This window comes from Danio rerio, chromosome 6 (assembly GCF_049306965.1).
Source record: "Danio rerio strain Tuebingen ecotype United States chromosome 6, GRCz12tu, whole genome shotgun sequence".
Taxonomy (NCBI): Eukaryota; Metazoa; Chordata; class Actinopteri; order Cypriniformes; family Danionidae; genus Danio; species Danio rerio.
This window is the reverse complement of record NC_133181.1, coordinates 62,795,001-62,809,206: the sequence shown is the minus strand read 5'-3', so window position 1 is coordinate 62,809,206 and position 14,206 is coordinate 62,795,001. Positions and strand designations below refer to the sequence as shown.

Genomic DNA, 14,206 nt, shown 5'->3' with positions numbered 1-14,206 from the left:
AACACTATTATGATTATAAATGTGCTGAAAAAAATCTGCTCTCCATTAAACAGAAATTGAGGAAAAAATAAACAGGGAGGCGAACAATTCTGACCTCAACTATATATATATATATATATATATACATACAGTTGAAAGCAGAAGTTTACATATACTCTAAAAAAGGAGCATAACCAATTTTAAAAGTGTTTGATGGTGAATGATACTAAGCGTTTACTTTTTTAGGTCTGTTAGTATTAATTAAATGATTTACATTTGCTAAATGCCAGAATAATGAGAGAATTGTTTTTATTAATTTCTAGTCAGTCAATAGTTTACACACATTTCCTTGGTATATTTTAGCTTTGCTTTTTAACTGTATAACTTTGGTCAGATGTTTTGGGTCTCCTTCCACAAGCTTCCACAATAGTTTGCAGGAGTTTTGGCTCATTCCTCCTGCAGAATTGCTGTAACTGAGTCAGATTTGTAGGCTGTCTTGCTCACACAAACTTCTTCAACTCTGCCCACACATTCTCTATAGGATTGAGTTCAGGGCTTTGTGATGGCCACTCCAAAACATTCACTCTGTTGTCCTTAAAGCACATGTGAACTCATTTGGCTGTGTGCTTAGGCTCATGGTGTGTTTGGAAGAGCCATTTGTGACTCGTCTTGGCTGATGTGTTGAGATGTTGCTTCAGTATTTCTCCATGATGTTCTTCTTCATGATGCCATCTCTGCTGTGAAGTGGACCAGTCCCTCCTGCAGCAGAACAGCCCCACAACATGACACTGCCGCCCCCATACTGCACAGTTGGGATGGTGTTCCTAGGCTTGTGCGCTTTCATCTTTGTCCTCCAGATGTAACACTGCTCATTATGGCCAAACAGTTCAATCTTAGCTCCATCAGAGCACAGCACATGTCTCCACACATCAGTCTTTCCCCAGTGTCATTCAGCTAATGGTAATCTGGCTTTGTTGTTGATTCTGGCTTGTTGATTCTCCATGTTGTCACAGAAGCAAGCAGTGTGTTTGAGCTTTTCCTTCAACACTATTCTACAGTTGTGCCTCACATTAACTCAAATGTTGTCAATTAGCCAATCAGAAACCTCCGAAACCCTGACATCATCATCTGAGCTTTATCAGAGGCAGAATAATCTTATTGTGTGTAAACTTGACTTTCAAGAAGAGTTAAAACAATTTCTCAAACAATATCTCTCTCACATTATTCTGCTATTGAGCAGAACAGAAACACAAGTGATCATCCTCACTTACCTAAAAGAGAACAAGTTTAATCACATTAACATCTGACTTCTTTTAAATGCTTATGTGCCTTTTATACAGTGGACTTCTGCTTTCAACTGTATATAAGTAACATACACACATTTATTGTGTCAAAACAAACTTATTTTGTATGCGATTAAGCGTGAGCACTAGTACGTGTGTGTGTGTGTGTGTGTGTGTATGTGTGTGTGTGTGAGAGATTGTGTGTGTTTGTGTGTGTGTGTATATATATATATATATATATATATATATATATATATATATATATATATATATGTATATGTTAAGGCATATTAAAGTAAGTAGTTTGGATAAGTGCTTACTGATTTATCATTTAAAAAGATTCAGTTGTATTTGGTGAATTAGTTCAACTGGTTTACTTAAAAGATTTGGTTAAAAAGAATAATTCGTTCGCGATCAGGATAGTTCGTACAGAAATAAACCCATTGTCGGACACAAATGTGTAAAATGAATGCTTTAAATGTCTGCTCGGGTCGTATTTACTGCTATCGCCTGCTGCTGTCATGTCCAGCCGTTGTTTTTGTGGCGGGAGCAACAGCGAGGATGATTGGAGGAGGACTGGCTTAATCTGACCAATGACATCACAGACTCTGATGTGCTGTTAGAGTCAAACACCTGCAGTGCGAAGTGAATATTTGTAAAAGGCTTACAGTATATTTATGTATTAAATACATGTACAAACGCTCATTTTTATTTCAGTTCATGAAATGCTGTTTTCAATTCTAGTTTTCGTTCTTTCGTTAGTTTTGGTTAACTATAATAGCCTTGGTGTTGATCTGTCTATTGATTTTACTCTCTGTGTGTTCCTCCAGGTTCAGGATGAAGGGTGGAGGTTCGGCAGGGTGCTGCAGTCCCTGCTAGATACACCGTCTCTCCTCCATCATCATCATCATCTTCTTCTTCATCTACATTAGGCTTCTGCTGGTGTGTGTTTTCTTGTGATTAATTACTGAAGCTTTTATCACAGTATTGAGTGAAGTTACTCCAGCAGGTATTCAGTGCTCAGCATTAATGAATATGTCTGCTGTATTAAACAGCTATATTCTCTCTAGGATGCTCCACATTAGGATATCTGTGCTAATACTGTAGATAAGTCAGAACCAAAAACAAACAACAACTCTGAAGACCACAGCACAAATCAGCACATCCAAATTAATATGTAAAGGGGAAAATATTAATATGAAATTAATTATGAATTTAACTGTTTGATTAAATGCACTGATTTATGCTGAGCACTATATATATTTAGTCCTATATAATAAGATGATATCTATGTGTATAATGCATTTTCAATGAAGTGTTTTTGTGTAAACTTAATGAATATAAATGATTAACCCTTTCACTGTCCTCATCAGCGGGACGCTTCAGTTTCAGTCAAGTTCATTAATTAAATTAGTAGGTAATTAAATCCTAATCTAATTATGACCAACTATATATCAATGGAAAGGTCCAAGACTTCTGAACACACACTTCACCACTCTTTTCTGCTCTTTTTTTTTGTTATGTAGGAAGAGTAATAGATTAAACACATTTACTGTCATTACTGTAAGGTCATTTACAGTTACATAAGTGAAGCATTATAGTGCAATCTAAATATAAAGTGATCATGACAGACTAACTATATATCATTTAAACATTATCTAGTGTATATCATTGATTCTGTATTACTGAACAACAGTTATTTATTAGTTTGCTACAAGGATACTCATCAGAGTCATGAAGCATTACTTTGCTACAGCAATCCACATGTAAATCGTTTCTAGATGTTTTTAGAGGCTAAACTTAATTCAGATACCACCAAACTGCCCATACTTCAGGGTGTCCGTGGGGTCTTAAAAAGCATTAAAAGTTGATCAATCAATGTAGAGAAATTATTAAAGTATCAAAAAGTCTTAAATGTTATTTGGGGTGTTGAATGTTATATCATATTTGATTTAGCAATGTATAGTTGTATATTAAAGTTTGCCTGAATTAAATCTGTGATTATCAGGATGCTGTGTAGTTTATGAAATCAATAACATCCTACTAGATTTGTCATCTTGCTGCTTTGTTTACTGCAGTAATGCAGGCAACATCAGTATTTCTGCAGCTCTATATCCTCAATCTTCTGAGTTGGCTAGAGTTAATGGATTTGTATTCAGTATATGAATAATGTTTTAGTTTTGGATTAGTTTCCCACATTAATATTTAGTAAATCTACTGTAAGTTAAAATCTCACCAGTGAAATCTAAAGTGGTTTAAGTTCTTAAAATGTATGGAAAGAGTCTTAAAAAAAGGTCTTAAAAGGTGTTGAATTTCACTCTCTGATTCCTGGATACACGCTGTACTTTAGAATTTGATGTCTGCTTTACAGAGGTATGAAACAATATGGTTCATATTCCTCAAAACATACAAGGTGCCCTTATATGGTAACTAATGTAAACTGGAGGCCTGGTGGTCATGTCTGGTACTGCAGTTAAACTAAATCTTACTGAAAGCTCATTTTTTTAAAGGGCACCTAGGTTACCTCTTTTTTCAGATTTAATATAAGTCTTTTGCGTCTCTAGAATGTGTATATAAAGTTTCAGATCAAAACACCCATCAGATTTTTCATTATACCTTTTACAAGATGCTGTTTTATACTGATTTCCAGCAGGGGGTGGTTTTGTCGTACTGCGCCTTTAAGACGATTCTTTCCCGCCTACTGTTTCTACATGCCTCCTCCCTCAGCTGCGTCAGACAACAGACAGACTTAAAGGAAGAAGGTCTCACGTAGCGTTTGTGAGAAATACTACAGTAAGAGCTAACCTTTACTAATCAGTATTGTGAAGTTGCATTGATGAGTCACACACAATATCGTTACAAAGTTGTACACACACACACACACACACACACACACACACACACGCACATCACAGATGACACACACACACAGGCAGACAGGCAGACAGAGCGCGCTTAGCTTAGTTAAGGCTAACCTCAAGTACTGTGTGGATATCTGTGATGCTAATGTACAATATAAACCTGATTTAACTTCCACAAACCGGGATTGAAGCGTCTTCTTTTATAATTGTTCAGACTCGTGGCTGTGCTAATGAAGTAAAGCTGAAGTAAAACGCTGTAATTAATTACACACATACTCTGTTTTAAAACACTTTAAACATGTGAAACTCACTCTTAATCACATTTGATGATGATTGCTGATCCTAGCGAACAGAACAGAGCTTTTATTCCCGGTTGCTTTGCGTATGTCTGTCTGGTCTTGTTGACATAAACACGCGACTACCAGAACATGTTAATGCGCGCAGCTGTCAATCAATTCGGTGGGCGGGGGGATCGCACACCTACGTAATGGTGCGATCGATTTGAAAACAGCTCCAGTTGGCCGACCCTTTTTTTTGTAGTTAAATTGAAAAAAAAAGGACTGGGTGTGTTCATATCACCCCAGTATGACGGTCTATACACTATACCAACACACAGATCTGTCCAAACAGCTTGAAAAGTAGATTTTTTACCATAGGTGCCCTTTAAATATCAACTTTAAATTGGGAATATAACTTGTTTAAATATTTCGCGTTTGATTTTTTTTTTGAGGAATATGAACCATATTGTTTCATAATGTTGTAAAGTAGACATCTAAATTACTGAGTATATGCAGGAATCAGAGAGTGAAATTCAACACCTTTAAAGACCTTTTTTAAGACTCTTTCCATACATTTAGGTTCAATCAAGTTTTGTAAAATACATATTTTATGTAATATAATTAAATATACAATTATTATTTCATTATCTTCATGAGCATAAAGGCATATGACTCTTGTTTTATTAAACTTTTGTATTTTTCACTTCAGATACAATCTGACGTCTTTAAAACGAGACCGAGCTTAAATCTGTGCACCAAAGCAATGAAGATTGGCCATCATTTAAGCTGATCGTCTCAGTTTCATGTCAATGTTGAAGAAGAGGAGCGACAGTTAAAGAGTTAATTAATGCACTGTTGTTAATATGCACCAAAATATATGATCCACATTCACTGAGGAATGGATACTACTACGGCAGCTTAGTAGCTCAGTGGTTAGCACTGTGGCCTCACAGTAAGGAGGTCACTAGTTTGAGTCCCAGCTGGGTCAGTTGGTGTTCCTGTGTGGAGTTTGCATGTTCTCCTCGTGTTGGTGTGGGTTTCCTCTCGGTGCTTCGGTTTCCCCCACAGTCCAAACACATGCACTATAGGGGAACTGATCAACTACACTGGCCGTACTGTATGAGTGTGATTGTGTGTGTATGGGTATTTCCCTGTAATGGGATGCAGCTGGAAGGGCATCCACTGCATAAAACATATGCTTGAATAGTTGGCAGTTCATCCCGCTGTAGTGAACCCTGAGGAATAACACCCCATTCACACGGGGCTTCATCGTCAACGCTTGACTGAGGGCGTGTCTGAAGTTGGGGCTGATGCGATCGTCATAGCAGCGTTAGCCAATGAAATTAGTCAGCAATAGGCCACTGGCTGAGCTGGTGTATTTGCATACAGCGATCTGATTGGCTGACGCTTCCGTCGCTGCTTGAAAAGTTGAGCAAGTCCCAACTTTTGCAGCGAGCAGCGCCTCTCATCCACAATGCAGTGACGCATAGGACAAAGCCCAAGGAAAATAAATGATTGAATCTTTAAAAATGTTTTGTCATGATGTGTGCTGAGCACGGTGTTTGTGTGTGCGCGTGTGTGTGTGTTGTCCAGCAGTGTCCAGCATGGCCAATCACCTCGAGCTGCTGTCGGAGCTGCAGCAGCTGGATAAAGTGCCGAGTCTGGAGCGGCTCCGCGCCGCACAGAAACGCCGAACGCAGCAGCTGAAGCGATGGGCTGTCTACGAGAAGGAGATGCAGAACAAGAAGAGGAAAGCAGACAAACGGCGCGGCCCTGGGTCCCTGGTGGAGAACCGCAGGAGGGTTTCATTCGCTGCCAGTGTGGCTTTACTGGAGGCTTCAGCGAGGAACGATCCTGATGAAGGTGAGGCGCTTTATCAAGTCAAGATGAGCTGCGCTGTGATTCCTCTACTTACAAATAAATACAACCTCATAGTCCTCATGTTACATAAATAAAAATAATCACAAGTATGAACACAACACTGGACATAAGAGCTATTTAACACCTGTAACTTACATACTAGAGCCGTACTATAGACATTACCTAAAACAGACTATACAAGTGCTTTTACATGAGGCAGAGCAATACTGTGCGATATATTGTGCATTTAAGGTTGAGGAAAACATGTAGTGCAGCATGATTGTGTGGTATATTCACAAGTAAACATTGTTTGAGTCCTTGTACGATGGAGTTTAAGTAAAATATGTGTTGCATATAGAAAGAAGAGTGTTTCTACAGGTGGTTTCTCAAGCCCACTCACCTGTGTGAGGCACACTCAGAAATGCACAGTGTTTAAATAGAGATATAATGAACTACCTCTGCCAATACAATAGTCTGAAGTAGGGGTGTTAAAATTATTTGTTTCTTCTGTGCACCGCGATGCAGACGTGGACAATTCGGTATCGATTCAGTAATAATCATAACCGGTTATTATGTAGTGACGTCATTTATCTCCTATGCGCTCTGTCGTGAGGGAGGTGAGCGCGAGTTTTTACAACACTCAGCCAACTCAGGGCCGGCCCGTGGCATAGGCACCATAGGCAAATGCTAAGGGCGCTGTACATCCAGGGGGCGCCAGAAATGAGCGCGATCAGTTGGTTTTGTTTTCAATATTCTTGACACACATTCAGTTACAGACGGCAATAACTCAAAAACCTCTTACCCTAAAAAGACCTGAAGTGTGTTTCCTACAAAAAGACAAAGCTGGTTATGTTTCACAGCTGTCTTTCTTTTTTTCGCTCGACATTACGAGCACTGCTCCGTTTAAGCCCTCGCAATATGTGTTTAGCCGGCAGAGCTCGCGCTGAGAGGAGCTCTCAGTAAGGGACCGTCGGAAAAGTGCCTCTTTTTTTCGTTTTTCTGCTCCGCTCTTCGCGAGCTCTCCCTGTAGCGAGGGCTTAAGTGTGTGTGTTTGTGTGTGTGTGTGTGTGTGTGTGTGTGTGTGCATGTGTGTTTGTTTCTTTGGTGCTATCTGTGTTTGTGTGTAAATGAGAGACAGTGTGTTGCTGTGTGTCTGTGTGTTTATACAGACAGCATGTTATAGCCTCCCCTCTAAAATATAACACTGTATATGGAAAGCATCGTCAATGCATCGTGATGCACCGAGATATCGAATTGAACCTAATCGAAGGCATGATAATCGTAACCGAACCGAACCGTGAGACCAGTATAGGTTCACACCTCTAGTCTGAATACTCCTAATATTTGCTCTAAAGGTTTAAATATTCAGTAATTATTCACAGTATTTTGAAGTGCCCCAGATAACAATATTGTCCATGTTCATTATCAGCATATATTGAATGTCAGCATATGTCTAGCATGTAATAAGCAGACACAGTGTGTATTACTGAAATATATATATATTCTTTTGAAGTGCACTATCAGACGTCTGCCAGCTTTGAGAGATCTGTGCTTTTGTGTGAAGCGGCTGTGAAAGTGATGCGCTGATGCACTCTGATGGAGAAGACTAAACACAGCTGTTTCTTTGATGTACACTATACTGGAGGAGTACAATGTTAGATGCTCTGTCTCAGCAAGCCTGCATTCATTTGATCCACAGTGCAGCAAAAACTGAAGCTGTTCTGTGTGTAGACGGCTTTTCATATGACCTAAACTCATGGCATCTTCATTGCAAAAACTATTTTGAAAAGTGCACAAAAACAATTGAATAAAAAAAAACAACTGAATTGAAATGAATTGAAATAAAACTAATTGAATGGATTCTGATTTACTCAGATTCAGTCTTTGTTCATATGTGGAAATTTCCGGATCCGTTCCCTCATATCTGCAGTGTCAGCAGGTAGATCAGATTTACACCTTATTGACCAATTAAACGGTCCGTGACATCATCGACTTTGGCTTTCAGATTTAAAGGGCTAGCGTTGCACCAGACCCCTGTAAGTGGTGTCGTTTGAAAGTGTAGAGTCTATATTTTATGCACATATGCATCACTTTGGTTTTTATTCTACTGTACAAAAGTTATTTACACTTAAATACACAGTATTTTGGAGACACGAGCTGGGTATTGAACATTGGTTTATTTTCATATTTTTCATATGACACATGTACAAGTTATAGCTCAAATGAAAGCTCTTGCCGGTGCTCATACGATTCTAACATTCTTTTTACTGAATTATATTCACATATCAGACAGTTGCCGAATGAATCACAGTGTTTTCATGGCGCAGAAGTGAACACAATACATTCATGATCAATAAGCAGCCCCAGATAGCACAGACAGCTGTCATCTCTTACCTTATGCTGTGCGCTTCAGGGCCATTCTCCTCTGTGTTTGAGCTGATGTGCATAAGTAATCCTTTTATATGTCTGATGTGGTCCAAACACAGTGAATTATGTTTGATCAAACAAAAGAATAGTGAAATATGTAAACAAGGATCGCTCCCTGTGGCTTGTACAGCACCTCTCATCAGTTAATCAATGCAATAACTTCTGCATAGATTATGGTGGAGACCTTTTTCTTTTTTCCTATGATTATAGACATGTGCAGGAACCACCAACATTAATTACAGCACGCTAGACCACACACAACCTAAAAGGTGCACTTTCAAATTTGAGTTTATAAAAAAAAATAATACAAAAAGTGCCTCTATTTTAGGTGTTTATTATAACACAGACAACATATACAGATATTTTAAACACTTGATTTATGAAAATTCTAAGGGTTTTCTTTAAAATGATACCACATGTTTGCATTTACACTTCTGCATGTGGATTTAGGAGCCTTTTAAATTTTGGTAGGCAAAATCCAGTCGGAAATCCCAAAGTAGCAGCAGAGTTTAACTGGTTACACCGTAGTGAATGACGTTAACTCTGGCTCTTTCATTTCAGAACAAAACCTTAAATCACATACACGAAGACTAACGTCTGTTTCACACCGCAAGCGTCAGCGGCGCGTGAGCAGAGCGTGAGCAGCGCGTATGTCGAGCAGTAGCAGTTTGCCTTTCACACCAGCTGCGTCTGCAGCGCGCAGCTCTCCGGCAGCTGCTGCAGAGATCAACCTATCTCTGTCTATTCTATCTAGTTACCCATGCCTCTCTATATACAAATACACTTTTTAAACTTTTCATCTGCACCAAGGCCCCTCCTATGCTGTGTCTTTAACCTGCAAATGTTTATTTTACAAATTTTATAGATCAAATAGTGCTGTATGCTTCTCAAGCTATATGAGAAGTGTCTACAGTCAGAAGACAGTCGCCTGTGATATCATGTCATTTGTTTTTTGATTATCAGGTTGCTGTAGACCTAGTTATAATAATATTTATACAATATAGTTTTAATGATATCTATACATGATCAAACTAGTGTTACTTTCTCCGCTTCAGTGATGTCCAGCGGCAGAATAACAGCTCGTTAATTCATGCTCGTGCAGATGATGAGACGGACAAAAGTAATTAATGCATGCCATTCTTTTACTTATTTTCATGTTGTCAGATTCACAGTGCAAACAGCTCCCGGTAGGAATAACTCGAGTGAACATAAAACAAAGCCGATTAAAACTTTCTACCTCTGCTCAGCTGCACAGAACACAGCGAGCTCACATCATCCAGCATGCGTGTCGAACAACACTACCCACAATACACTTCGCTATGGACTACAAATCCCGTAAATATTCTATTTCCCCTCTCCTACAACACTAGTGTGCAACTTAAGCAAAACTGATAGTAAAATTGTTTTACATTTGGTTTTGTAGTTCGGGCCTAAATAAATGTTTGTTGCCGTTTTTAATCGTTTTAAGTTCATTTGAATGACTATATATCAACCATTTGACATTATTAACGCATTTATTGGGTAAAATTGCTACTTTTTTTGTTTTGGTCATTATCAATGCACTGTCACTTTAATTAAGCGTGAGCAGCGCGTCAGAAATAGACCCAGCGCCGAAACTATCGCTGCACTGCTGCTGCGGCGACGCTCACGCCTCGCTCTGACGCACTGCTGCTGCGTGCGGTATGAAAGCTCTGATCTGTTAACACGGACGCCGAAAACACACGCGCTGCTCACGCTCTGCTCACGCGCCGCTGACGCTTGCGGTGTGAAACAGGCGTAAAAAAGCTTTTATATTGTCATGTAGTACAAGTATTGAAGCATGTTAACAAGAGAGAGAGAAACAGAGAGAGCAACATCCGCCACGTAGCCAATATAAACAATATAACCTGCTGCATACATCACATACGTGAATCACACCACGGTCATTACATTAAGATGCCCACTGGTTTATAAAGGCCTAGATTAAAGAAGATGGCTAAATGAGAACTTTTCTGCCACAAACTGTAGTCAAACAGTTGAAGTCAAAACCCTACAAACAGATTAAATACAGGAATGGAGAAAAGAGCACTCCTGCATTATCAGCTGTCAGTCGGCACCCTCTCTTTTTTATTTTTTTTCTGGTCATTTAGCTTTTGCCGTGTGCTGTGTAAATGCAGACAGTTGGATACATGTTACTTTTAAAGATGATGTAAGCGGGTCATCAGTAAAGCAAAAACAGATACAGTCACCAGATCAGAATTGACCATCTGCGATGTAAATATAGCCTTAGCAGGGCTCGAAATTAACCTTTTTTCTTGGTAGCACCAATGCTCTTAACTTCATAAATGTAGGCGCACCAGACAAGATTTAGTCGCACCCACCAAAAACTGAGCACCGTTACTACTCGTTTTACATCAAGAGATTTATTGCATTGGAAATAAACTCTAATCAAAACTAACAAATAAACCAAACTCTGCATGCGCTCACCGGCCCTGCACACACTGCTTGAAGTGAATGAGATGAAATGAGTAAACAATAATCACTGTGCTGTTCTCACGGGTGCTGTCTGATATTGCACACATTATATTGATATGTAACTTATTATTTGCATATGCCATCATAATTACTGTAACGGGTCTTTTCATGAGCTGCAATATAAGTTTCATCTTCATCAGTCACACGACGGACAGCATCGTGACGATCAAATGAAGGATTAAATAACGTCAGAACATCTCCTGCTGATTGTTTAGATTCAGTGGCAAACACTGTTACCTGAAAACTCCGTCCCACCAGCTTCACAGTGAATGCTTTAGTTCAGGGTTCACCAACCTTTTGGAAACTGAGGGTGTTTTCACACCTGTGAATCGATTCAGTTGTTCTGAAACAGAGATTACAATTGTTGCAGTGTTGCTCTTTGCTCTTGGAGCGGTTCACTTTCACACTGCAAAGTTTCTAATCGGACCAAAAGAGCTAAAACAAGTCACGTGCGAGTAAACTCTCCTCACATTGGTCAGAGTGTCAGGGTTTATTTTGCAGCGTCCCGCTCAGCTGTCAGGAGAGGTGGTGGTTTGGTGGTGATTGACAGGGTGCGCGCGCGACGTGTCTGAGGAGAGATGCGGTGGGGAGGGGTGAGAAGGGTGCACAACGATGCCTATTTGAGGACTGGGAGGGAGACGCGAGATTACCGGGAGATCATCACTCGTTTGCGGGCATCCGGAGACTCGCGAAACTTCCCGCCCTACTCATAATTCTCTCTTCATATAGCCGTATGCCTATTACATATCCATAAAACACTGTGATATAACCGCGCTCGGATCATATCGCTTTCTCACTGCAATCGAACCGCTCCAGGGTTCGTTTCAATCGAGCCGAGACCACCTCACTCAAGCGATCTCAAAGCGATTACTTTGGCGCGGAACAGAGTGCGATTGCCCTGTTCACATATGCCAAACGAACCGCGCTAACTGGGCAAACGAGACACGTTCCCAAACAAAAGTGTAGGTGTGAAAGCACCCTGAGAGCTACTTCTTGGGTACCGATTAGTGTGAAGGGCTACTAGTTATTAAAAAATGCATTTTCTTAAATTACTTTTAATTATATGTTATTATTAATAATTAATAATATTCATCTATGTGAAGACATTGATCATGTTAATGATTTCTCACAATAGTTGTCAACAATGATTTAACAAGTTAGATAAATATCACTATGCAACACTTCATTTGTCTGAAATTGTTTTTAAAGTTTTTTTTTTAATTTATAACAAAGTAATTTTCAAATTTACACCAATGCAAGTGTGATTTAAAAAGAATACCTATAAAAATATTAGATGCAGCTTACGCATATGTGGTGCTATGGTGAGCTATTTTTAGAACAGGCCCGCGGGCAACTCATGGGAACCTGGTGGGCTACCTGGTGCCCACGGGCACCATGTTGGTGACCTCTGCTCTAGTTATTTTCACAGTTGACTTTAAACACTGGAAGTCTTTTATCCATTCTTCAGAAAGTGTATATGCTGGATTGACATTCATTACATGATCACTGATCAGATCTTTAGGTGGCTTCTAAAACTAAACCTGTCAGTGTTGTTTTCATTCTCTCGTATCCAGACCGTACGCGGCTGAAGCTCCCTGTCATCGGAACTGAGTGATTGACAGCTGATATTAACCAATCCATTTGCAATCTATTCCAACACAGTGGGCGAATAAGAAAAGCTTGAAGGCGGGGCTAGTATTGCAGGCTTTGTTTACTGCAGCAAGTTGACATGTCAACTGATTTAAACCATTCCTGAGCGCTGCGTTTGGTGTTTTTAGGTGTAAAGATGCCTGAATCCCTCCTAAATCCGCGCGTGTGCTGAATGCAAATGCCACCAAAACTGTCGCAATTTCGAGTCCTGCTTAGAGTGATTTCTGAAGGATCTTCTGACTGGAGTAATGATGCTAAACATGCAGCTTTCAAATCACAGAAATAAATAACATTTTAAGATGTGTTTATATAGAAATCACTTAATAAAAGCAGATTAAATGTGTTAAACCGGTTATAAAAGAATGAAAAAGAAGAGAGTGATACGATAGTGTGATGTGTGTGCTGCAGCACAGTGCTCATTCAGTAAAGGCTCAGCTACAGACGTGTGTTCAGTCCTGATGTGATTGTGTCTAATGTTGGAGCACATCTGATCATTTCTGGAAGCTGATTCCAGCAGCAGGGGGCGCTGTTTTAGCTGAAGGCTGATTCACCCTGCTCTGACTGAACTCTTAGGGATGTTTAAAGCAGTAATAATGCTTTTAAATCTATTCAGAATGTAGCTGGGAGCCAGTGTAGAGACCTGAGGACAGCTGTGATGTGCTCTGATTTCCTGGTTCTGGTCAGAATCCTGGCTGCAGCATTCTAGATGAGCTGTAACTGTCTGGCTGTCTTTTTGGGAAGGCAGTGAGGATGCTGTTACAGTAATCCACCCTGCTGCTGATAAAAGCATCAACAAGGAAACAAAGCATCTGATTCCTGCAATGTTTTTGAGATGATGGTATGCTGATTTTTTTCCCAGTGATGGGTTGTGGCTTGAAGGGCATCCGCTGTGTAAAAACGTGCTGGATAAGTTGGCGGTTCATTCTGCTGTGGCGACCCCAGATCAATAAAGAGACTAAGCCGAAATGAATGAATGAATGAATGAATGACTAGTAAGCTGATTTACTTACTGCTTTGACATGATTACTGAAACTCAGATCTGACTCCAGAATCACCCCAAGATTATCCACCTTATTTTCTGTTGTTTAATAGCAAATTAATTTCTTTCTTATCTTTTTTTCAAACTATTTATTTGCAAACAGAGGAGGCTTCTTTAAAAAATTGTATAAAAAAACGTACAATTTTTGACTAGTAGTTTGCATGGAAATGAATTCAAGTCAGTCATCCTCAACGCAGAGCGTCACATTAAGTCATACGAGCAGCGCTTAGCATCAATGAGATTGATTAAAGTATTTTTGTGTTTTGAAGTTTTTAAAAGGTCAAACCCAGTTGTAGGATCTCAGGAAAGCATCAG

The 14,206-nt window shown here is 39.6% G+C and overlaps 1 protein-coding gene across 5 annotated transcripts in view; it reads left to right on the top strand.

Moving 5' to 3' along the window:
• The window catches only part of ppp1r16b (protein phosphatase 1, regulatory subunit 16B), a 95,465-nt gene that overhangs the window by 37,140 nt on the left and 44,119 nt on the right, over nt 1–14,206 (top strand). For 2 of the 5 annotated variants that reach the window (XM_073954817.1, XM_073954814.1), the window contains exons 2-3: nt 2,093–2,204; nt 5,998–6,264. In XM_073954817.1, the coding sequence (XP_073810918.1) occupies nt 6,006–6,264 (259 nt within the window). In that variant the 5' untranslated portion in view covers nt 2,093–2,204; nt 5,998–6,005. Of the gene's footprint in view, nt 1–2,092; nt 2,205–3,912; nt 4,056–5,994; nt 6,265–14,206 lie in introns of those variants that run through there. The other 3 variants (XM_073954818.1, XM_073954815.1, XM_073954816.1) reach the window with 2 other exon arrangements.